Source organism: Sinocyclocheilus grahami, unplaced genomic scaffold (assembly GCF_001515645.1).
Source record: "Sinocyclocheilus grahami isolate Dianchi unplaced genomic scaffold, SAMN03320097.WGS_v1.1 scaffold1577.1, whole genome shotgun sequence".
Taxonomy (NCBI): domain Eukaryota; kingdom Metazoa; phylum Chordata; class Actinopteri; order Cypriniformes; family Cyprinidae; genus Sinocyclocheilus; species Sinocyclocheilus grahami.
In genome coordinates this window covers 48,060-73,986 of record NW_015506756.1, presented here as the reverse complement: position 1 = coordinate 73,986, position 25,927 = coordinate 48,060, and the positions used below count along the sequence as shown (strand labels likewise).

The window sequence follows — 25,927 nt, the reverse complement described above, 5'->3', positions numbered from 1 at the left end:
AAAAACATGCTGAAACAAATATAAGCATGGTTGTGCAGGTAGCAAATATTTTAATTGCTATCAAAGCTTGATAGTTATTCCTCAAGAGAAATAGGCAGAGTTTAAAAAGAACTGTGCAGCAAATGATTCATCATTGTGCAACACAATTTGGATGTCACATGCCAAGGCAATTTACACTGGTTGACTCGATCATGAAAAAGGAGTGAAGGTTTTCTTGCACTGATGATTTTGATCTTGGGGTTTCTCTGAATGTTGGATATAGTACGCGTATGAGCAAGTGCGCGTAGGATGTGCGAGTGACGAACTGTCATGGAAACATCAGGGGCCAGTTGTTCAAAAAGTTTAATCTGGATCAGAATGATCTGGATTTGGAAATCCCATGTTTTGCTATCCAGAATCAGGAAACCCATCTTACTCACCCTGACCCAGATACACACTTTTTCAGATTTCCAAATCTGGATTACTAGTGCTCTACGGAGACCCTAAAGGGACATATTGATGGGGAAAAAATTAGATGGAAAAAACCCCAATGATTTGCATTGCATTTACACAATTACTTCTGACTGGTCCATCTCTGATGATTGTGCCAATGTAGTTTACAATCAGTGATTTAAAAAAACAACAACTTTAAATTAAATGTAATATTTTTGTTAGATATTGACAGCTGTTTGGAAATTCGGGGATATATTGCATGTTACAAATGTAGTTTTTGGACCAGTTTTAAAGTTTTATTAAATTTTTGTTCCTGAAATCAACCCTTCTGCTGGGATCAAAAGTATCCCAATCTTACTAAAACGTATTGAACAACACAAACTGAGGATTTAATCCAGATCAAAACCAGGATTGGGTTTTGTGATCTAAACCGAATTCAGAATTTCTTTTAAACAACCCATTTTCAAGATTTGATCCAATCCGATGGCCAAAATCCGATCAGATTACTTTTGCTCAATAGGCCCCAGGTCACATTTAGATTACAAATAGATGACCTTGTCTCTTTGAATTGTAAAGATTTATGCATACGCATTGCCCCATAAAAATACCTCTATGCGAACACACTAGTCAAATAAAAAACAGCAAAGGATGAATTTGTGTATTATTACAAGGGGGGGGGGGATGCATTACCTCTGAGTGACATGTTCTTTCTATTCTGCAATACTACTTACTACTGCAATAGCACTCAACAAATATATAATTCACTTTAAACACATGAAACTATAATTCAAGAAAAATGTTAATCTTTATTGCTAAGCAGGCTTTTATTCAAGGTTAGTCTGGTGTATTGTGTTCCAAGATTACTCCTTGAACAAGCGGAAAAACAGTAATTCTCTCATTTAATTCCATATATAGTACAATTTAGTTATATCCACCCAACAAAGAACTTAGTTTTGTATATACTGTTTCAATAACACTTCTTCTACAGCAATAAAACAATGCATACAAAGAGTTATTACAGAGATATCTATTTTTCTGTGCATTAATTTATTTGAAATAATGCACAGAAAAACAGAAATTAATTTGTAATGCCTGGGTTAACTTTTTTAATTGTTTTTCAGCAAGCAGTTAGTTTTTATAAGTGGTGTGTTTATTTAAAATATCTCTCTGTTTTAAATGTAGTCGTTTCAAGATAAGGAAGTGCTTTCAAATCATATTTAAATTTCATTTTTTGATGATAAATGCAAAATCTTTCATTCAGCGGGGTTACTGAGACCCCTCATGAGACCCACGGTGATCGCTGCCGAGTGGTGGAAGTCCAGAGATCTGCGCCGCCTTCTACGTCTGTATGCATGGTCGCATGACTGAAGATGACAGACACAAAAAAAACAAAAACCGTAAAGACTGTTTAATGTGTTTTCTTTCAGAGAGGCTTGTCATAAAAGATTCATAATTTACTTTGAGATCAAAGCAATGCAGTTATAATTTACTGTCCAAACATACCGTTGCACATCTGCCACTCTGCACAAGGCAAAGATGAACCTGACAGTGCAGGAAGATGTGGTCAGAGATTCCTGAGAAGGTTAAAATCCTGAAGGAGAAGAGGCTCGCTGTATCAATACCATTCTGAAGAACTTCCACTGTGCCATCTTCAGGGTTCGGGCATCTAGGAGGGGAGAAGAGTTTTAGAAAACTAGAGCATGGCGAGTTTTAAATGTCTTGCTTATGATGTACTTTGTCAGCAGGACCGTTTCTAGGCATAGGCTAACTAGGCACCAAGTATTTGTTCAAGAGCAAGCATACGGTACAACAATTTCCCTATAAGATGATCAATTTCTGAGATTACAACAAATGTAATCATTTAACCATTTAAACATCAAGTCACTCACTCTCCAATAATTAGATCCCTGCGAAGATGATAGTCAATATCATTAACAGGTGTGGCCCAGCAGTTGTCCAGAACTGTTGCGATTTGATTTCGATCCACTCCTTCCACCTCAACCGCCACATACATCTGCTGGTTCACCTGTATTTCCACCTCCCCATCATATGGGCTAGTAATCTGTGCATCATGGTAGGGAATCATGCGTATCTGGTATGTGCCCTGGCCGGCAGGAGGCTCCTCGCTTATCTCACTGTGGGCAAAAATATCAAACAAAGACTTAAGTAAATGGTTATGGTGATAGCTCGTGCCCCATACATGCCATGACATATATTGCTCTATATCAAGTGTGATATTGGAATATACACTGCCTTGCCAAGAAACTATAGATTGTCTGAATATTACATGCTTGTATTCAGAAGACACTGATTAGCCTTACCTTCCGCCTTCAGCTTGGATAACATTGCTCATAGACAGGTTCTGGATCAGAGGGTACACACACGAGAATGTAATGTTCATCCATCTCTCTCTCGTAATGATGCTCTGGTCAGTGTTTCTCGGAGTACACTGAATGGTGTTTTGGTAGATGAAGTGAGTCCTGTTGCTCTAAGAGGAGGTGAACAAATGTCAATCTCGAGCTATAGGACAGGGGTATTCAATTAAACTTCCAAGAGGTCCGGTCTCGATATTTCCTTCCCGGCGCAGGTCCGGGGCAATACATTTTTTGGAATAGTTATAAATTTCCATCCGAGCAGCGGTATTACTTTGTAAAATAAAAAAAATCCTATACATTAAAAATAGTCATCAAAGATGAGGACATTGGGCCCCAAGAGCCAAAGCAGTAGTGTCTGAGGACTTTTCTACAAAAATATAGAACATATTTCTTTAGTTGAGCCCAATGGGATACGAATATTCGAAGATAAGATCAGGCTATTGTTATTTTTACATTTAAATATCTATGTATGGCAGAGGGCCACTTCACTCTGAGAAAAGATTTTGGACCATGCATTTTTATATTACTTAAAATAAGACTGCAGTTCTGACTTTTATTTTCAGAATTGTGAGATATACTGTACACTCGCAATTCAATTCTGATGGGCAAAAAAGACTGACAAGTTCTCACAATTGCGAGTTTATATCTCCCAATTCTGACTTTATTTCTCAGACTTGCGAGTTTATATCTCACAATTCTGACTTTTTTTCACGCAATTGTGAGAAATAGTCAAAATTGTGAGTTTATATCTCACAATTCTGACTTTTTTTCTCAGAATTGGCGAGTTTATAACAAAAAATGTCAGAATTGTGAGATAAAAAGTTGCAATTACCTTTTTTATTTTCTATTCAGTGGCTGAAATGGGCTTCCATTGTATATTGCAGGGGGAAAAAATGCTTGTGATTACTTAGTGTACTGCTCTGTTGTTTTGATGCACTTCTGTAGCCATTATGTATCACGGCTCGGATAGAACCAAGCCGGGGTCTTGGAACCGAATCATGGTTTGCTATTTTAAAGGACCCCAGCTACAACTTATTAATCATTACACATATGTATGGACAGGTACCTCGTTAGTAGCTCTAGTGATGAAACAGAACTGGAAAGGTCATTACCATCAGAGTGGTACCACATATGTGGTCTTCATTGTCAAAATGAAACACAAGTCTGCCATTCTCAAGGGTTCCTCTGCAGCCTGGGTCATTTAGGTGCAGGTTCTCAGAACGAAAACCAGATTCAAAGAGCTGGCAGCGGGATAGAGACATGGAGCCAGTGCTGCTGGCACAAGACTCCACAGCATCTGAGGAGATAAAGAATTTCTAAGTTATGTCAAAATATTTTTGGTGTTATTGCCTTGATTTATGCTAGATCAGACAGTATGTGTTGGTCACGTTCACAATATAATTGCGAAATGAAATTTTATTGTGAGAGTGGGTGAATGCGATATCTGTGTTGTGTTATCACCAGCAGTTCATTCCTAATTTTCCCTCATATTTTTACACAGTCTTCAGATTTCCTCAAGAGGCTATGTATAACTGCAGTTTCATCCCTGTGGCCAGTTTAAACGGATGGTGTTTATCTGTGTACAAGTCACAGAAGGATGTCTATGAAGGGAAAGAGGTTGAGATCACAGTATTGGTGCCAATTATTGTTTTGGTTAACTATTGCTAATTGTCTGTTTTTCCATGTTTGGTTTGATGAATCTATGTAATTAATGGCCAAATCATGCAGTAATTTATGTCCAGTTATTTAGTCTCAAAATTTTAAATTATGACCATTTTAAATCTGACTTTTAATTTTAAAAAGAAAGAATGAGTACTTACCTACTCTCATGGAGCATGTTTAAACTTCTTCTTTTTTTTAATGATATGAATATACTATATTTTAGTTTGAAAATGTTTTTATTTAGTATTTTGTATGTTTATGCTGTTAAATTACTTTTGCGATCCGTTTATTACCTGTTAACCACTTTTTGAGAATATAATACAATTTTGAGGTTTATAACTCAAAAAATTAGCATTCAGTAAGATTTTGTTTTGGGAGCATTACCAAATATTTTTGCTAGATGAAATTCGCTTCCCATTCATTTCCAATGCTATCATGTCCATGGCATGTTTTGTGTGTGTGTGTGTGTGTGTGTGTACATAGCAAATGTCTTGTTAAGAACGTCCACAAATTGATAAAACTGATTCGAGATCAGGTAAAACCATAGACGCTGGTTCAACGGTTCACCGCTGGGAGGCAATCTCAGTGAACTCGCATATTTCACAGGTTCACAGAGATCGCCCCCCAACCTCAAACCACTGAAATTTCAAAACGTTTCAAAACAGTTATGACGTAACGAAGCCTCGTGTACTGAAATCACGTAACTTTGGCATTTCGATACGCGCTCCGAACTAGTGATGTGACGTTCGGCACCGAGGCTTCGAAGCTTGCATAAAAAAAACGAGACATCTCACAGTGATGTCCGAAGCTTCGTTTTTGCACACAACCACGTGACTACTTATATCAAACAATAGGAGTCACATGACAAAAACCAACCAATGAAAACATGACAAATGAACTAGACAACCAATAGAAACAACACACGCGAGGGAACAGGGAATCACATAACTTGACAGAAACCAATGACTGCTGCAAATCTACAAAATAAAAGACTTGAAAACAAGAACATGAAACAAAATCCAAAACCAGACATGACACCACACAAAACAAATGACTATATATAAAAACACAGTAGGTTTTATGGTGCTAATCAAAGCTAATAATGATAGAATAATCGTTTCTGCCATAATTGGTGCTTACAGGACGGTCTAGCCACAGAAGTTCAAATATTTTAACGCATCCGAAAACCCAAATTGGATCCGAAACGTCCACATATACGCATATGATCGGAGTTCCATGCAGCTCCCACACTACTCTCCATTGGAAATGAATGACTTCCGTTCAATCGCTTGTCGTTTGTGAAAGATAGTAGGAGGTGATAGAAGAGAAGGTGGCTTTAGGCTCTTGCGCAACGAATCCTCAGCCATGGTCTTGACAGTCATCTCGCCTTGTGCCAGGTTTACACTGCAAGATTTTCAAAGCTGTCAGATCGCTGCACTTTTCACACTACACGACTGTCTGGGGTACCATCTAGTTGCTGTTGTGTGCACACTACACGACAGATTGGCGACGGGGATCACACATTACACAACTTTTCTATAGGAAGTTGCAGGTCTATTATGACTCCTCCCACTGAACTTTCCCTTGCCCTATGTCTGCTCTCTCATTGGCTGTAGGTTGTCGCCGGTGTCATTTCCAGTCAAAACACATTTCACACTGCATGACTGCGAGTTGCCGACAGATCCAGATATTTAGCATGCTAAATAATCTTTGATAACACACACTATGCCAGGGGTTCTCAACTCTGGCTCTCGAGGTTCACTTTCCTGCAGCGCTTAGCACCAACCTTGATCAAACTCACCTGCCTTAACTTTCTAATAATCCTGAAAACCTTGATTAGCTTATTCAGGTGTGTTTGATAAGGGTTAGAGCTAAACTCTACAAGAAACTAGACCTCGAGGGCCAGAGTTGAGAACCCCAGCACTACGCGATTGTCACTTTTGTTAACAAGCACCAATTTTCCTCCGATTTCAGCATTTGTCGGCAATTTCCACAAAATTGTCGGCAAGTGAAAATTGTCGGCTAAAATCATGCAGTGTGAACCCGGCATTACTCTCGTCACGTGCTCAGTGAACTCTGATTCCTGCTGCACTGTGTGCAACTCTGCAGCTTGTGCTGGATGAGCAGAGCAGAGCAGAGTTTAGAATTGAAGCAACTGTTACGCAACTAAATTAAATGGTTTTTATTTCCATAAAAAAGCAAAACAACAGTAGAGTCAATGTAATGTAAATGTAGCGGTGGCATATTTTATGCTAATTTCACCCTCACACGCCATCATGGTGATAACAGTAACAGCTTTTCACTTCAACGAGAAATCTCATCACATTTTAATATCGCGAGATCTCGTGGAACAAGATCTCACCACACCCCTAGATATCACTAATCATGAGTTCATGATGTAGTAAGTGTTAATTAAGGTATTATTATATGATTATTTATGTACTGTCACTATAAATCATTACCCTGTGGGGTACGTGAAACTGTAATGTGAGTTAATGAAAAAAATATTTTTTAATGTATGAATGCACGATACTTACCAAAGATTTCAGGATTTGGTCTTTGTCCTTGCAAGCAACCACAGCCATAGACACCATCTCTCTCTTCACAGACCTCATTTTCAGTGCAAGTATTACAAACTAAAACAGAAAAGAAGATGACCATTGCACAAAGAAGCATGCAGTGATTTGGATCCTGACCAATGCGTTGAAGTATATCAATAGATCTAAATGGCTACAGGATGATATTATGTAAATAAATAAGTAAAAGATAGAATTTTTAGTTGTAGAAGTTGTGGAGAGAGGGGGATGGGATCAGGAAAGGTCCTCGACTCAGGACTCAAACTCGGGTCGCAAGCACACTACATGTCAGAGCAATGCCCGTGGGGCTATCAACTCAAAAGATAGACATATTTAAAAGATTTATTACAAAAACACACAGTATATAAACATGCAGACTTTTTATATATGTTGTTTTGATAAAGTTGCATATGAAGACTGCAGATGCAAAAACCTTCCTGATGAAAGTCTGATTTTGAGACTTTTTTTAATATCAGTTTCCTATGTTTACGTTCAGTAATTTCCCTCTAATGGCAATGCAAATGTTATTATTATTGAAATGCCTTATTGTCAAAAATGTCACTTTAGTCAGTTTACTGGTATTTAACAAATGTGACTGTCTTTTGCTGCAAAACCAGCTAATTCCATGTGTGCTTTTTTTGCAAGTCCACCTCTTTGGACAAAACAACAACAAAAACAAACAAATAAAAAATATTGCTGTAAGCAGCAATTCAAGCACTTTAAGACCTCTGAGTAATTATAGACATTTTAAGTTGATTTTAATCAAAATGGCTGGAAATTCATAAATAAAATTACTAGTAATATAATGGTAGCACTTTATTTTACAGTCCTGTTCCTCATGTACATACTAGGTATTTATTATAGTAATTACAATAACTAGGTACTAACCCTAAACCTATCCCGACCCCATGTAGTTACCTTATATTACCAGAACTTTCTTAGGTAGGTACACTGTACGTACATGAAAGTACACGTACTGTAAAATAAAGTGCAACCAAAATGTATGACTTTTGGCCAATAGGTGGCACTGCTCCCAAATTGATGTGGTGTAGTTAACTAGGGGTGACAATAACACACATAGTTTGGTGCCAATATGCCAAAGAATTGCATTTTTCATATCTCCTGACCACTAGGTGGCACTGTGCTGAAATAGTGCAGGTAACCTCAGAACATTTGTCATAACAAAGTTTGGTCGAAGTCTGGTCTGAAAACGATAAGGCATTGAGAAGATAAAGCCTCATCAAATTCATTAGATTTGTGTGTTATTCAATAACGGTTGGGTCTATCAAAAAGCTTTTGATAACTTTTTGTTAGGGCCATCCAAAGATGGTCTGTATCAATTTTGGTGAAAATTGAATGAACTGTCTAGGACATAAGTAGGTTTTTTACATTATGGAAAATATTTCACAAAACATTTAATTGACAGCAGTGATTCTAGAGGCATGGTTGTTCAGAATGAAGAGATCTAACATATGATATTAATATTGTGTGTATGTGTGAAACATTTTGTGATATACAAGGCATAAAACAATTTCAAATTTCTCACAGACCTCTAAGGCCATGAGTCAAATGGGCTCCCCAAAATTCGTTCCGGTCAGCCTCCGTTAACCTTTTCTAATAGGTGCTCAAAATTCATTGGCTGGTGGCGGCCATATTTTTCAAGACACACAATGCCCTTATAGATATGGGTGGCACCTTGGATAAAGACTCTGCATGCCAAATTTCAAGTCAATCGGACTAAAAGGTGCATAGTTACAGTCATTTTCATGTTTTTCCGTTTTTTTTCGTTTGCCAGATTGAATGGAATAATTGAATGATTGGATGATACACGGACATCTAATTTTAGTCACTTACATGCATTTCATTAACACATAATCCTTTCTGGATTACAATCCGCCATCAAAATGACAAGTTTAACTATTCCAGCTGCTGTCAAAAAAGGCTAAATGTGAACTGTGCTGGCAAAATGAGTCGCAATGAGCAAATTTTCAAAAATGAGTTAACATTCTCCATTTAAAAATCCATTATGATTTGTTGGAATCGGACGAACAATGACTGCGCTACACCCGTTTGAAGTCGATAGAGTCAGCAAAGTCAATTTTGAGAAAAATCAAGTTAAAGTTTTCTGAAGCTTCCAAAGCAAAATCACCGAACAATGTTTTATCTTTTCCTCCAGTTCTTTTCTTAATAATTACTATCTTAATAATCACAATATAGCTATTTTTAGTTTATCTTTGTTAATTATAAATAAGAACAGATGCAAAAAAAAGAACAAATAAGAAAAACAAATAATGCATTACTTTTTTCATTTTACATCCAAAAAAACCATTCAAGTAAGAAAGAATGTTAATGTTAAAATCCCTTTAGTGTGTTCGTTACAAATAAATTGATGAGTAAAACTACAAAAGCATCTCAATCAAGAGCAGCAAGTGATTCCATCTTTTATTTTATTGTTAGATTAACATTAATGCGACAGACGGCCTATATATTAAGACCTGCTATAATGCACGGATCTAATATAATGTTACACATCAGATGTTTTCCCCCAACAGTTCCTTAAATGTTCACTTAAGACATAAAAGATTATGTTTGCGTGAATACTTAAATACTGTAATTCTTTGTATATGTTTATATTTATCAGCATTGCGCTGTTGGAGGCGCCTTTATGCGGGCGCTTACGAGCGGAGTAAAGGTACTCCTCTCAGAAAACATACAAATAAAGATCATTATTAATGCTTAATTACTATTTGGAGCATTGGGATGGCTAGACGAGGGCTTAATGAACTAATTTTTGTGAAAACCTCAAATTCGACTAAAATTAAAATGTTTCACTTTTTTTTGCATGTAACTCTAAATTTGCCCATGCGCATTGTGACTTATTTTGCCAGCATGGATCACAAATGATCCGCCACCTCCAGCATCCTCACATGCCATATAGCCTACTAGCCGGGACTCATTGGGTGCTTCTCAATATCCAGATAATTTTTAACCAAAAAAGTTATGGACTGCAGCTTTAATTATTAAAATAATCAAAATAGATACCTGATGATGAGGTTATTGATGATGAAGATGTTGGCAATGGTGAAGATAATGATGGTGCGGAGGTTCGTGAAGATGAAGAGGATGATGAAGATAGTCCCAGATTCGGTGAGTCTGGTGTGGTCCATGCTGATGATGTTGGAAATGATGGTAAATTTGATGGTAACGCTGTTAATGGTGATAAAGGCTGTTAATTTGCTGATGACGTAGAATTAGCTTCTGTGAAAAGTGTTGTGATTTTTAACATTTTTAAAAGATTTTTCAGATTTCCTGGCATGTTTTTTGTTGAGATTGTAGTCAGGACAGCAGTCCCACTTATCATGCAGAACTCATCACAAAAACACCCATGGTATACAAAGACGCGCTGCAAATACTACCAACCAAATACAAAAAGCGTGCTGCAAATACTTTGACAACTTCTCTTACGAAAATTAACCATGGTTTCACTATTAAAAAAAAACATGGTTAACACTTTTACTGTAATAAAACCACGGTTAGTAAGGGTTGTTCGGATCCCCTTGAAACATTTCCATAGTGGTCTGTGCTACTTGCAATGCTTTTCTGTATTTGGTTGTGTTGCGAGTATTTGCATCACATTTCTCTATTTGAATGTGTTGCGAGTATTTGCATCATGTATCTGTATTTGGTTATGTTGCGAGTATTTGTAGCGCGTTTCTGTATTTGGGTGTGTTGTGAGTATTTGCATCATGTTTCTGTATTTGGGTGTGTTGTGAGTATTTGCATCATGTTTCTGTATTTGGGTGTGTTGTGAGTATTTGCATCATGTTTCTGTATTTGGGTGTGTTGTGAGTATTTGCATCATGTATCTGTATTTGGTTATGTTGCGAGTATTTGTAGCGCGTTTCTGTATTTGGGTGTGTTGTGAGTATTTGCATCATGTTTCTGTATTTGGGTGTGTTGTGAGTATTTGCATCATGTTTCTGTATTTGGGTGTGTTGTGAGTATTTGCATCACATTTCTCTATTTGAATGTGTTGCGAGTATTTGCATCATGTTTCTGTATTTGGTTATGTTGCGAGTATTTGCAGCGTGTTTCTGTATTTGGGTGTGTTGTGAGTATTTGCATCACATTTCTCTATTTGAATGTGTTGCGAGTATTTGCAGCACGTTTCTGTATTTGGTTGTGTTGTGAGTATTTGTAGCGTGTTTCTGTATTTGGTGGTGTTGTGAGTATTTGTTGCGCATTCCTCTATTTCAATGTGTTGTGAGTATTTGCAGCGTGTTTCTGTATTTGATTGTGTTACAAACATTTGCAGCACGTTTCTGTATTTTGAATATTTGCAGCACGTATTGTCAAACTGATTAAGATGTTTTCTTAATTTGTTGGTGCGGTTTTTGCATGTGCCACTGTACAAAACACTTGTCAATGCATCTTATTTTAGCTACAAAATCTAAACACCAATGCTGTTACCCAAATTGCATACTTATACTATGCTCTTAAAGTATGTACTTTTTTGGTGAAGAAAAAGTACACACTTTTGAGTGTGTAGTAGAAGAGTAGGCAAGCTTTGGGACATACTCCCTGTGTTCCATTCGGAGGGGCTCATCCCTACGCTCTAATCCCTTCAAAAGGTTTACCCTCCGGAGTGAGAGCTTCGAATGGATGAAGGGTGTAGGGGTCAAAAAAACTCTTTTTTTTGGAACGCACTTCTGCGTCATCTTAACGAGACGATCAAGGAGGCTCCTTCGTCGCACATTTTGTACGCTGGTTGACCCCCAAAAAACGCGCTCGGAACGATGAGTAGATTGTCCAAAAGAGTAGATTGTACAAGCTGCGCCTTTAGTTTAACGTTAAGTTTATTTTGTATTTATGTATTTATTCTTGGTTTATTGGACCAAGACCAATGGATATTACTTCATAAGCAAATGGTTTTAAATGGATACATTTTGCCTATGCATAATTCATGCCATGTAGCTCTAAATTATTTGTCATGCGTATTTAATCAAATTATTTGTTCGTTTTACTAGCGTAATGTATTCATTTCGTTTGCCAAGAGTCCACCACATTTTAACCTTACTGTGTGTTCATTAGTGGTGTTACCATTATCCCTGCTGAACAAGTCAAACAACTTCCCTGTGCAAAGGATAAAGGATCATGGGGGCCCTAAGTGTCCATCAGTTGTACCCTTCGAAATCCTTCATTCCGAAGGGTCCTTTGAAGTGGCCAGTTTTGAGCACCTCGGTTTGGAACAACTCTTCAATATGGCGGCCATGATTGTTTTTACTCCGAAGTTTCCTTCGGAGGGCGATATGTCCCGTTTGGTACGCACAGTTAAACACACCGCTGTCGCATTTAACGCACGCACCCTGCCACTGTAAACTGGCCTGTCAATCATCTCGTCACAGATAACATCCTCCACATTTCATTTAATTGAACTTCCTACCATATTGGAGAGAAAATAAGTAGCTTATTGATCTGCCAGCCGTGGGTCTTTATGTGGAGAACTCTGCTCATATTTTTTGCAGAATGATGCATTTAAAAGTTAATGGCCAAACGGATGTTTATAGAAGTTCACATTGTTGTTGCAGATGAAATATAACACAGATAACATTAAATAAATATTAATTATAAATATTTTTACCAAGTTAAATGTTGATTATTAGTAACTCAATCCCATTTATTTAAACCCCTCTACTTAACCGTAGGTTACGCACATACACCATGTCTGTAGTTTTTTTAAAATGCTTATATTCATGTTTGTAGTTCTGAATTGAATCCTTCTCCAAAGTGCAATGGATTGTGGGTAATATTAGCCATTAGAGTGTGCACAGATCCAAAAATCTACCTGAAATTGTAGACCATCTGGGGACTTTTGGCACACTCTTTTCAACATACTATGCTTTGGGACACACTTATTCTAATCTCTGTTTAGGATGGATAGTATGAACACTGGGGCGCAGGGCAGTGCTTTTGTACACTTTGTCATCCCATACATTGTCCTGCCCTCTAGTGGTTAAATAGCATTACTGTTGTTGGGCAGATCAGCTTCTGTGACATGGAATAATTGCGAAATCTGGCGGTTTTCAGAGCAAGACAATGACTCAGTTTTAGGGTTTTCCTTAGCTAGAATATGTTATCTCATATGTTTAGTAAGCCTCAAACTATTTTTATAACGACACAAAATGGAAAAGGACATACTAGTTTAACTTCACCCAGATTTGATGTCACATCTTACTATGTTTCATGTAGTTAGGTAAAGCCTTACTCAAGTATTGAATATTCACTGTAACACTGTAACAATGCATTTATGTGTCAATGGCAATAAATAAATAAACGATAAGTAAATAATCACAGTTGCTTCTTCACAGACACAGGTTTTACCGTGGTTGTAGACAGAAAACAATGCAGCACTTGTTTTTATGTTCTGATTTTCTTTTTTTGTGTAGCTTGTCACAGGTTATCTGGGGAGTTTTATCTGTCTTACCTGAAGCCAGGTTACTGTTTCTTTGGTTCAGGAGCAGTAGGAGAAGCCAGACGTGGACAACTAAACCCTTCATCCTGGTCCAAGTATGTGTGTCCAGCTCGACTCACTTTATTGTCACTTTACCGTCTACACAAGTACGAGGCGGTGTGTGACTTTAAATAGGGGAGAAAATTTGACTGGCCAAACGGCATTCTTTGTTTGCATGTGCATATAATTACGCGCATGACTTTTGGCTAAGCATGTTTTCAATGTTTTCATCAAAGTGCCATTTGTCATAATGATTAAAAGTCTACATTAAAAATGCACATAGCACATAAAATATATAAAGTTACTAATAAACATCACTGATAAAACAAACTAGAATATTTGTTTTCTTTGTTCCAGAGGCATGTTTCAGCGGCATGTTTCTTAAAGCACAGAAAAGGCATTAGATCTGATATTAGATATTCCTTTTATTATTAAAGAAATTATTATTATTAAAGAAATTGAATTTCTGGTATTCGGAGCACAAGAATAAACTCGGCAGGAATGTTGCTCTCCAGGAACGAGAAATCTACTAGACGAGCCTGTTTTCCCCACATCACTCAAACACAGAACCAGGAAACTGTTTATTAAGCCTTGTGCTGTGTTGGAAACCCGTATATAGCACCTTTGGTGTTCCTGGGTCAAAAATGACAAGCCTTTTAAAAAATGCTGGTAAATCTCGTTATGCTATATTATCACCAAAGATTGCCAGCTTGTTTTCTTTCAAGAAGCACAGGTTTTGTATTTGTTTTTGGAAATGATTGATTGTAGGCCTCACTAATCAGAGCCTATGCACCTCAGTTTTTGAGTGAAAAAAGAGTGTCTATGCATGTGTGATTCTAGACAGTTTGCTAGAATCTTTAGTGTCCGTTGTGCGAAAATGGAGAAAGATGCATGTCGCTGCGTGACGCTGGCGGAGTGAGAGTGTTGTGAAAGAGGGCGTTGCCACATCCAGCTATTATATGCATCTTTCGACTTGCCTTTTTCACCTATTTTGACACTTTAGGAAGTTAATAAAGTGGGAAGCTGCAGTTTAACATATCAAAACATTTTAAGTAATTTACGTTTATTAATTTTTCCATTTTCGTCATCAAAAACTGTCCCCACCCCAGACCTCACTGATTTTCAAACCCTAGTTGCGGCCATGATTGCATTATTAAACATTACAATATATACAGTACATATACTGCAATTTAAAATAATGCAGAACATGTGGGAAGGGCTACTGCGTGTAGGGTAGTTTCCTGGCCTCAAACCTGGCCTAACAGTAGGGCCTTTCGCACCGCGGGAACCTTTTCATAGTACCAGAACTAATTGTGGAACTACCCACTTTTTGGCATTTCCGCACTGCCGCAACTGGGTGCTTTTTTAGTCCCGGACTGCCTTTTTCGAGACCCAAATTAGCTCCTACTCCGGAGCAGGGTCTAACCAGCACAACTGGTACTAATCGTGACGTAAGTAGACATTGATTGGCCAAACACGTATGAAACCGCCCTACCCCGCCATGATTTAAAACACTGTGTAAACATACTGTAAACATTGTGTCAACTTATTTCGCAAGTATGGAGAACAGCGACAGATGGACGGACGCTGAAGTGCAGGCACTTGTAGCAAATGTAGCACGGCCAGTTGTCGTTAGTCCTCCTTTCCGTTCTTTCGATCGCTTTACCTATACGTAGACTTTCCATGTCCATTATTGTGAAACCCGCGAGACACAACAAAACACCGCTCCAATCACAGCGTCCTCCATCCTCCTGTTGTTAATGTTGTTCTTCTTTGTTTCTGTTGTTGAACACCGCGCACAAATGACGACGCTGTTGACCGGCTTACGTCACTTAGTACACACTGTCTGTGCGAATGCAACCCTTTAAATGATACTGGGAAATAGTTTGCGCAAAATCGTCCCAGTACTTTAGTACTGTACATTTAGTTCTGGAACTAAAGCGGTGCGAAAGGCCCTAGTTATTAAAGAGGAACTCCACAGAGTGGCAGGTTTGTCCATTGTGTGATATTCGTCATATGACCTCTTTAACACTAGAACCGCCAGGGGGCACTGTATACCTAAAAGCGCCAGCGGGGAAATTTTACCCACGCACATGACAACTGTATTTATATGGCTAAAGAGCATATTATTTCACTGTATTACGCCACTGTCTTCACAAAAGTGTCTAGAGTCATGAAATGATTATGTCTAGTCATCAACTATAATTTTAAATATTTGGGTGGTGTAATATTATAATACAATGTCATTAATCAATATATTAAGATAACCCATGCTATTTAAATGACTAAAATAGCATATATAAACAATAATGAGCAATAATGATTCACCACACTGCATAGGATGATGCGATGACAAATTCAAACGCACAGCTTCACCGAAATATTTATTAATTTGTTTAGTTATATCATTTATAATTTGAATAAGACAACAACACCATTAAACTTTGGGTAATCAAAAAATAGATCATATAGATCGGATTTTTTCTTCTTCGGGAAACGGCCAGACTAGAAGAGCAACACAGTAGCGAACAATAAACGATATGGCAAGACAAAAAATAAGTAAACAAGAAGCCGATTTACATTACTACAGTTTTCTTAAGAAATTTATGGAGGGGAAAAAGTAAAGACTTGTCTGTTTTAACAACATGCCCAAAAGGATCAATGTTCAATTTTGTATCATGAAAGGGTATTTAGAGTTGTATGAACCTTGCTTGTTGCATGAAGCCGGTTTTGGTTTTTTCCCAGGTAACTTTGAACAAACTCTGAGTTTTCAGGCTTAAGAAGGTGGGTTGGTTTTGAGCGGGTTTTGTCGCCATGGTAACCTGCGCTACACGGCTACCCTGCTCCGGAGCAAGTTTTATTCCTGGTTAGAGACCACAAACCCCGAACTGGACCAATCAGCTGTGAGCAAAGTGAAGTACTGTATATATGATGCACTTAAGCCACTCCTCCATCTCTCTCTTCAAATTAAAGTAGTTTACAGTCAAATAATTTTCTAATTACTTATTACATTCATATTACATGAATGATGATTTCTAAATCATAATATATTCAAATAATTATTTTATGAACTGTCAATTAATATTAAACTTAATTTAAATATATACATATAAATAAGTTTTAGTATATACAGCTTTTAAAACGACTAAACTTATGTTTTCTTTTGAACACTTTGTGAATGTATTTAAATTGTTAAATTTAGTCGATTTATGTGCGTAGTCATATATTTTCATTCTGCTGCCTCCTCAAACTTTTGCTGCAGCAGCAGTGTTTATTCCCGCCGTGTAAATTCATTATAGGCAGTGGCTATTTGCACTAAGTGAAAATAGCCTATTTTCTTAGCGATAGATGCTATTTACACTAAGTGCAAATAGTGATGGATTCTATTTACACTATGGTAAAATAGCACGATTTTCTGCTATTTATACTACTTAACGTACTGAGTGTAAATTATAATTTTAATTCAAATTATTAAACGGATGCCACCTTGTTGGGACAATAAAGCCCTCCCTACACCTACCCTAACCCTTCCCAATACTTTATTTTCAACTTTTTAATTATTTCTTTAATTTTTATTGAAAATAAATGCCTTTCCGATGTGATATGAGATTTGAACCATTTTAATTAAAGATTTTCATTCAGACTGTCAAATTCGACTGTTTTAAACCCACGTTCAATGTAATCCTTTACTGTCGTGGACCGTTAATGAAATCCACTTTAACCAAATAAAGCTGAAATTTGATTTACTGGCTTTACGTTCTGGGGAGAAACTGAGATGGAATAAGATGAATACTTTGACATAATGATTCCGTTTCAGTTAATAAAATAAAATCTGCAACCACAAATTATTTTGAGTTTGAAATAATCATTAGTTATTTCCAATCCTGTAGTCTGAAGATCAAGATACTGGAGTTTATCCTTTATTGAGAAGATCACAAATGCGCTGTAGTTTATCATCAATTGAAAGCAGTTTAGTTGCTTTCATTTAGACTTAAAACTAGATATAAAGCTCAACGGTATTATAGCTTTAGGCTTTTGATAGCTCTGCAATTCATCCTTAACCTTTCTATTTCTAATTGTTTTCTTTATCTCATCATGAATTTATTCTCATCATCAAACATGAAGATACTGAGGAACAAACAGGTTGGTTTTCATTCTCAAAGCTTTTCCTCTACTTGTCTTAATGACATATTCAAATATACTTTTATACTATACTAATTATTACTTGGTTAAGGTTATAATCTCTTCCAGAGATTTTTTTTTCTTTTTCTAGCTGACAGCAAGTCGAATCAAAATGTTAGTATATTAATTTTTTTCTTTTATTTGTTTTAAGTCTGTAAAGGCAATTCAGAGAATTGCATGATTATAAATGTTAGAAATGTATTGTTGAAAACACGTTACAAAGACTGTGAGCTATGTAGTGCAGAATTGTGATGTTAGACAAATAGACAGTTTATCACTGTTTCTTGTGTTCAGGATTTTTTGGGTGGGCCTTAAATAATGTCTCGATGACGCACTGGAGCCACTGAGCATGGCCCCTCACCTAACACTATATTAACTAGTGCGCATTAGCATCAGTTGCACCAGCGTTTGAGAGCAGAGAATACTGCTTATTTGTTCAAGATTTTAACTTATTTTATTTACTTGGCTTTTTTATCATTCAAATTTGGCTGGGTGGTTAATAAAACATTTTTCTGTGGTGTGACAAACTCGGAACATAATTAATAATTGGTTTACACTGACTTTAAATACCGTAGATAAGCAGATTTACATCTTTTTCTAGCTGACAGCAAGTCGAATCAAAATGTTAGTATATTAATTTTTTTCTTTTATTTGTTTTAAGTCTGTAAAGGCAATTCAGAGAATTGCATGATTATAAATGTTAGAAATGTATTGTTGAAGACACGTTACAAAGACTGTGAGCTATGTAGTGCAGAATTGTGATGTTAGACAAATAGACAGTTTATCACTGTTTCTTGTGTTCAGGATTTTTTGGGTGGGCCTTAAATAATGTCTCGATGACGCACTGGAGCCACTGAGCATGGCCCCTCACCTAACACTATATTAACTAGTGCGCATTAGCATCAGTTGCACCAGCGTTTGAGAGCAGAGAATACTGCTTATTTGTTCAAGATTTTAACTTATTTTATTTACTTGGCTTTTTTATCATTCAAATTTGGCTGGGTGGTTAATAAAACATTTTTCTGTGGTGTGACAAACTCGGAACATAATTAATAATTGGTTTACACTGACTTTAAATACCGTAGATAAGCAGATTTACACAGTGTGATAATCATCAATTTTCATACTGTCACTATCTAAAGTCCTTCAGATGCATTTTGTCCATTAAAATGTGTTTTTTTCACTATTGTAAAGTGGTAGATGTTTTCACAATTGATCAATACACAAATTAGTTTGTAATTACTTTCTTAGCTATTTTATTGAGTAGTTGATGCAGCTCTAATACACCTTAATAACAATTAGTTAAGCTTTGCAATGTTTTCAGGTTGTGAGTACACATAAAGCTCAGTATCATCGGCATAACAGTGAAAATGAATGCTAATGTCCCTCAGGGGAAACATATACAGGAGAAAAGCAGAGGACCTAATACCAAGCCCTGTGGCACTCCATACTTTGTATAAATGAAGAGATGTCTCATGAAACATGAGTGGTAGCAGTCAGATTGATAGATGGGACATATAACCATGCTAATGCTTGTGCACAAATGCCAACATAATCCTCAAGCTATGTTGTTGAAAGATCTAAAGGCACTTGAAGATAGATGTAACTGTGATGAGATGGCACGTACAACAGGCTTTGAAATAATCCTCGTATAATTAACCAAATTGCTTCAGACTTAGAATAATGTAAAACTGTGAAGAGGTTCTTAATATTTTGAATAGAGTTGCTGTGGTAACTTATCGTACTTTAATACTTTTTGGGGGTGTTTTTGAGACTCTTAGCATGCTTTAAATATTTCATGCAATTCTGCACACTTCTAAGTGTATTGTTTGGTTAACATCAAATTCATATCACCACCAGTTGGCAGCAGGAAGTGTATAATGTTGGTGTATGATGCTTAAATGTCTAAATGTTTTGATGTCTCTTGCTTTGTGCCATTACACCAGGGTTGTAAATAAATGTATTTATCTTTTTTACCTTAGACAGTATTGTGCTGAAAGAGGAGAGTCAAGATCTGAATGAAACAGAAGAGAAATATCTGCGTGAGAAACATCATGATTTCATTACTGGAGAATAATCTTTTAGTTGTTCACAGACTAAAAAGACTCACCTCACAAAAAAAAAGCTCGGAAGACTGGAACTACAAGTCATTTCACCTGCCAACAATGTGGAAAGAGTTTCAATAGAAATGGAAACCTTAAAGTCCACGTGAGAGTTCACACTGGAGAGAAGCCTTTCACATGTTATCATTGTGGAAAGAATTTCACACACACACAAAAATCTTGATTCCCACATGAGCAGTCACACTGGAGAGAAGCCATTCACATGTGATCAGTGTGGAAAGGGTTTTGCACATAAAGAAAGCCTTAATAACCACAAGAGCCTTCACGCTGGAGAGAAGACTTACACTTGTAAGCTTTGTGGAAAAACGTTGAAAAGGAAATCTTAAGACAACTGCCAACAGTGTAAAAAGTCTAAAGATTCACATGAAAATTCACAGTGGAGTAAAACCTTACATCTGCTCTCATTGTGGACATAGTTTCACTCATAAAGAGACCCTCAAGACGCATAATAATTCACACCGGAGAAGCCTTACAGCTGCCAACAATGTGGAAGGAGCTTCCCACGGAGAGAAAGTCTTGAGAGACACATGAGAAAGGCAAATGTAGTTTTGATTGGCTAGAAATTGTCATGGTCACTGATTTACATGCTGGCAGGTTGGCCACCTCTAACAATGAAGTGCTCAAAGAGCCAAATTTGGGGAGTTTGGAAACAGCAATGGAAAAACAACCAAAGCTTAGTGCCCCCCAGAACCATCTTCAGAATCTTCTCTTCAGGAGTCTTCCAGAGCAAGGATCTTCTCTGTGTTTCAGGAGTTCAGCATCCACAGCCTTCATGTTTAAGCGGAAACCAGGCTACAACAAAGGTCAGCTCAGCTAGTGGAAGAGGCCGTTGCTCGGACTCCAAGCAGAAAACATAAATACCACTTTAACACACTCTAGAGACCTTGGCATTAGTGTATATTGTCCGAAAACCAGAACTCCCTCTTGAGACCTTTTGACCTCTTCCATGCTTGCATGGCTGGAATCTTCTCTCGAACCCACAGAGACTGTCTTTACATATCAAAAAATGCATCAGATCATTCCAAAACGATGCAAAGAGGACTTGTAACCAGTAAGATTATTATGCCTTTATCCAATACAGGGGTGGCGTTTCCGTATGGCAGTTGCCATACCCTAGCCCAGTCAGGTGTGCCGTGAAAAATTATCCAAACTTCATATCTCTATTATAATTCGTTATTATTATTTTAAATCAGAGGGTTTTACAAATATTTAACCAATGATAAGTATTACAAAGAGCTTGTCAGTAAAACTTCGTAACGCCATTGGATCCTCAAGCTCTCAGCGAAACCTCGTAACGTCACCCCGTCTCCATTCAGATTGAAATGCCGCGCAAATCCTGGAGGAGACAGATCTCTGCTTGTTCGCAATGCAAGGGTAAATAAATAACTGATGTCTGAATAGTACAGCGTTTTCTTTACTCAAACACTATGTCTGTAAAGGCTAATGTTTTTATGTGTTTGAAGAGCAGAGAAGTAGGTTATTTGCTGTATACTTTTGTATGTTTTATCCTGTGCATAAGCGCTTAATCGTTTATATCATGCGATTTTGGCCAAGTGTATTAAACAACAAGAATAACTAAGCACCAATATAGCAACAATAAACGTTATATAGCCTGCAAAAATTTGATGAACGCATATAATGCTATGCACTTGCCTCAGATGCGGCCGTTTATTAAGAAAGCATTAAATCTCTCAAGATCTCACCAGCATTACCAGTTTAACTTGTAACTTAACAAACCAGTTTGGCTTTCTTTCATATGTCTACAAAGGTTCTTATTGAGAATTAACAGAAACATTACAAAACTGACATTTCTTAGTGGTCGATGCATGAGACAGGATTGCGCATCAATGTTCACAAAGTCGTGGGGCTGTGCTGGGAACCAATGATCTAGACCATGGGTGTCCAATTCTCCTGGAGGGCCATCATACCACAGACTTTAGCTCCAACCAGCTTCAGCACACTTGCCTAGAAGTTTCTAGCGAGTCTGAACAATAATTCACCTAAAGTGTGTCCAATTAGGGTAGGAGCTAAACTCTGCAAGAAAATTGTTTCTCACAAGATGGCGCCGCAGACGGCATCCTCTGTGTTTGGCTCTCCAGTGTTTGTACTGTTTTTGTTAGTTTTTCCTGTTGTTTGTTTCTCAAACACGATCAGTTTTACCAGGGATGAACTGCTGAACATTCAGCAGAACACACCACACAATCTTCTACTGGATTTTGTTTATTCGGAAGTTTTGCTGAACGTTGTAGTAGGCGGAGCAGCGGTGCTGATCAAGCACTTTAGGATGCGCAGACGGCGGAACCGTGTTGGCGCGCTCGTGAAGCTTAGACAGCGTGGATTCAGAACGGCGCTGCCTAGCGTCCATCTGGCGAACCTCCACTCTCTACTCAACCAAACAAACAAACTTCTTCTGCTCTCCCGGATAAATAAGGATTTTTTACACTTTGCTGCTCTGTGTTTCACGGAAACATGGCTGAATGACGCCACTCCAGACAGCGAGTTAGAGGCTTTCAGCTGTTCAGAGAGGATCGGGACACAGAATCAATGGGAAAATCGCGTGGCGGTGGGACATGTTTTTACATCAAAACAGAGAGGTGATGTACAGACATAATAGTGTTAAAGAAGATGTGCTGCTCCATTCTAGAAGCGCTCTTCATTAACTGTAAGCCATTCTATTCACCGCGGGATTTTCACTCGTACATTGTCGTGAGTGTTTACATTCCTCCGCAAGCGCACTTGAGCCTGGCTTTGCAAAAACTCACTGATCAGATCACAGACACAGAACAACATCACCCGGTCTCTGTTATTATCATTCTAGGGGACTTTAATAAAGAAAATCTCTCCTGTGAACTGCCAAAATACAGACAGCATGTTACATGTCCCACCAGAGACAGTAATATACTGGACCATTGTTACTCCACAATAAAGGATGCATATCGCTCCATCCCCAGAGCAGCTGTAGGACTCTCTGACCACTGCCTGGTTCATCTTATACCGACTTACAGGCAAAAACTTAAATCTGCTAAACCAGTTGTAAAGAGATGGACCAACGAAACCGAGTGGGCATTACAAGTCTGTTTCGACTGCACTGATTGGAGTGTTTTTGAAGCTGCCGCCAACGATCTGGACAAGCTCACAGAGACTGTTACTTCATATATCAGTTACTGTGAAGACATGTGCATCCCTACCAGGACTCATTTAACATTCAACAATGATAAGCCATGGTTTACAGCAAAACCCAGACCGCTCCATCAAGCCAATGAGGGTGCCTACAGAAAGGGGGAGAGAGTCTTACACAATCAGGCCAGAAACACACTGAATAAGGAGATTAGAGTGGCTAAGGGGAACTACGCTTAAAAGCTAGAACATCAGTTTTCTGCCAACGACCCTGCATCGGTGTGGAAAGGCCTATGCTTCAGATCAGTGAAGATGATGTGCGCCAGGTCTTCAGAAAGAACAAGAGAAGAAAGGCCCAGGCCCAGACAGTGTGACACCAGCATGTCTGAAAACCTGCGCTGACCAGCTGGCCCCCATCTTCTCACAGATCTTCAACAGATCACTGGAGCTGTGCGATGTCCCTGGCTGCTTCAAACGCTCCACCATCATCCCCGTCCCAAAGAAACCCAAGGTAAGAGGACTTAATGACTACAGACTTGTTGCTTTAACGTCTGTGGTCATGAAGAGATTTGAGAGGTTGATGTTGGCTTATTTGAAGGACATCACCTGACCCTTACTGGACCCACTGCAGTTTGCTTACAGGTCTGTGGATGATGCAGTCAACATGGGACTGCACTACATCCTGCAACATCTAGACAGACCAGGGACTTAAGTGAGGATCCTGTTTGTGGACTTTAGCTCCGCTTTCAACACCATCATCCCAACACTCCACCAGACCAAAATCCCCCCACTCAGTCATTCGGGTTCCTGGGCACCACCATCTCTCAGGACCTGAAGTGGGACACTCACATTGACTAATGACCATTGGCCATTGTTAAAAAGGCCCAACAAAGGTTGTACTTCCTTCGCCAGCTGAGGAAATTCAACCTGCCTCAGGAGCTGCTGAAACAGTTCTACTCGGCTGTCATTGAGTATGTCCTGTGCACTTCAATAACTGTCTGGTTTGGTTCAGCTACAAAATCAGACATCAGAAGAATACAGTGAACAGTTCAGACTTCTGAAAGGATTATTGGTGCTCCCCTGCCCACCCTCCAAGAACTGTATACATCCAGAGTGAGAAAAAGGGCTCAGAAAATCACTTTGGATCCAAGCCATCTCCTTTTTGAACGTTTGCCATATGGTCGGCGCTAGGACAGCCAGGCACAAGAACAGTTTCTTTCCCCAGGCAGTCTACCTCATGAACAGTTAAATGTTCTCCCATTGTGCAATAAAATGTGCAATAAGCTTATACGTATCACCCTACATTCTAGTATATCCCTACAACTTTACTTTTTATTCTATTTATATCCTATTTTATCTATAGCACACCTGTACATATTTATACTTTTTTTTACATACATATGTGTATTTTGTTCACATCTTATTTTTATTATCTGTGTGTTGTTGTTGTCTCTGTGTACTGGAAGCTTGTGACACTAAAACAAATTCCTTGTATGTGCAAGCATACTTGGCAATAAAGCTCTTTATGACTTCTTCAGTGGCACTCCAGGAACAGGTTTAGGCACCCTGATCTAGTCCATTATGTTATACATTATTTATATAAAAACATGTTTACCCCTCAATCGTGTTTCCTCACGACAGCAGTTTGGTTAGGCAGTAGCTTCTTACCACCACCCCAATGCCCACCAGTTTAAGTCCCTGTCCTGCAAGGAAATTACATATGACATCCTTATCTCATCCTCTCCCAGTAGACTGTGGCTCTCCGTCTTCCTTCTTCCAACCGCTCAGGCAGGGACATGTGCCAAGAACCTTGTTTTATCATGTTTCAGTTAAATTAAGAAAATTTGTATGCACAGTAGTCAACATTTGAAGTGGATTAAAACCTTTCATCAAAATTGTCCTAAAACCAAAACAATACCCGTTCTTGTATTAATACAACTTTGATGAACTTTTTTGATCCACTTCAAGTGATGAATACTGTACTTCATTATTCTGTCTCCAAGTCTTTCTTGCAGAACTGATCTGGATCTTTATTTTAAAGTAAAAAACATGGTAACTTTACATTAATTACTCAAGCGTTACCTCATCACAATGCAAGAACTATATATAACATAAAACAACAGCAGTGATTGGGTCTAACTTTTTTTATGCAAGCACTAAAACATTTCCATTGAATCATAAAATAAAACCAAACACTAAACCATTTCCATTGAATCATAAAATAAAACCAAACATAATCTCTAAAATTAAACAATGTCACGGTTGTGTCAGGAGGAAGGCGAAGGAGACAATTGGTGCAAACCAAACTCTCAGTTTAATAACAAAAGGCAGAAAGACAATGGGAAACACAATGTAGAGTAACTGTGACCGGACAAACAAACACTGAACAGACTGGGGCTTAAATACAAGACAAACGAGGGTAATTAACTAGACACAGGTGATACAGGTAAACTAATAATTAAACAATGAGCAAGGGAACTAATGAACACAGGAACATGACCAAATAAGGAATAACAAGAACCAAACAGGAAACACAAAGAAAACTTTGACAAAACAAACTGAACATGTGACATTACTCCCCCCTCCAGGATCAGACAGTTCAGGGGGCCATGGCGGATTAGGCAGACCAGGAGGCCATGGCGGAGCAGACAGTTCAAGAGGCCATGGCAGAGCAGCCTCCGAGGGCGCGGCCCCGGCCCCCGCCTCTACGGCTGGAGCCCTACTAGCATGTAGCACACACTTCTGGAATAAAATGATTTACTCTTTTACAAAATGTCTATTAGCATGCCATTTCTCTTCTCTTTTTCATTTGTGCTAAAACTGGTTCCTGTGTAAACAACAGCTGCAGCGGTCACCAAAGTCAGACAGTTTTTGCCTTTTTTGAAACAGAACATAGGCTTCCAACTCAGTGATGACAGCCGTATCAACAAGTTTTCTATCCACGCCACA

At 38.2% G+C, this 25,927-nt stretch overlaps 2 protein-coding genes across 4 annotated transcripts in view; both read right to left on the bottom strand.

Moving 5' to 3' along the window:
- LOC107571293 (gastrula zinc finger protein XlCGF8.2DB-like) overlaps window positions 1-25,927 on the bottom strand; it is a 42,869-nt gene that overhangs the window by 6,303 nt on the left and 10,639 nt on the right. The gene's annotated exons all lie outside the window — the stretch shown is intronic.
- LOC107571289 (alpha-tectorin-like) lies at window positions 1,530-13,641 on the bottom strand. The gene is made up of 8 exons (XM_016257606.1): window positions 13,530-13,641; window positions 10,088-10,252; window positions 7,007-7,105; window positions 3,920-4,104; window positions 2,754-2,920; window positions 2,322-2,567; window positions 1,936-2,098; window positions 1,530-1,796 (listed from the first exon to the last, which is right to left on the bottom strand). The coding sequence occupies exons 1-8, from the start codon at window positions 13,600-13,602 to the stop codon at window positions 1,686-1,688; spliced, it is 1,209 nt and encodes a 402-aa protein (XP_016113092.1). The 5' UTR covers window positions 13,603-13,641; the 3' UTR covers window positions 1,530-1,685.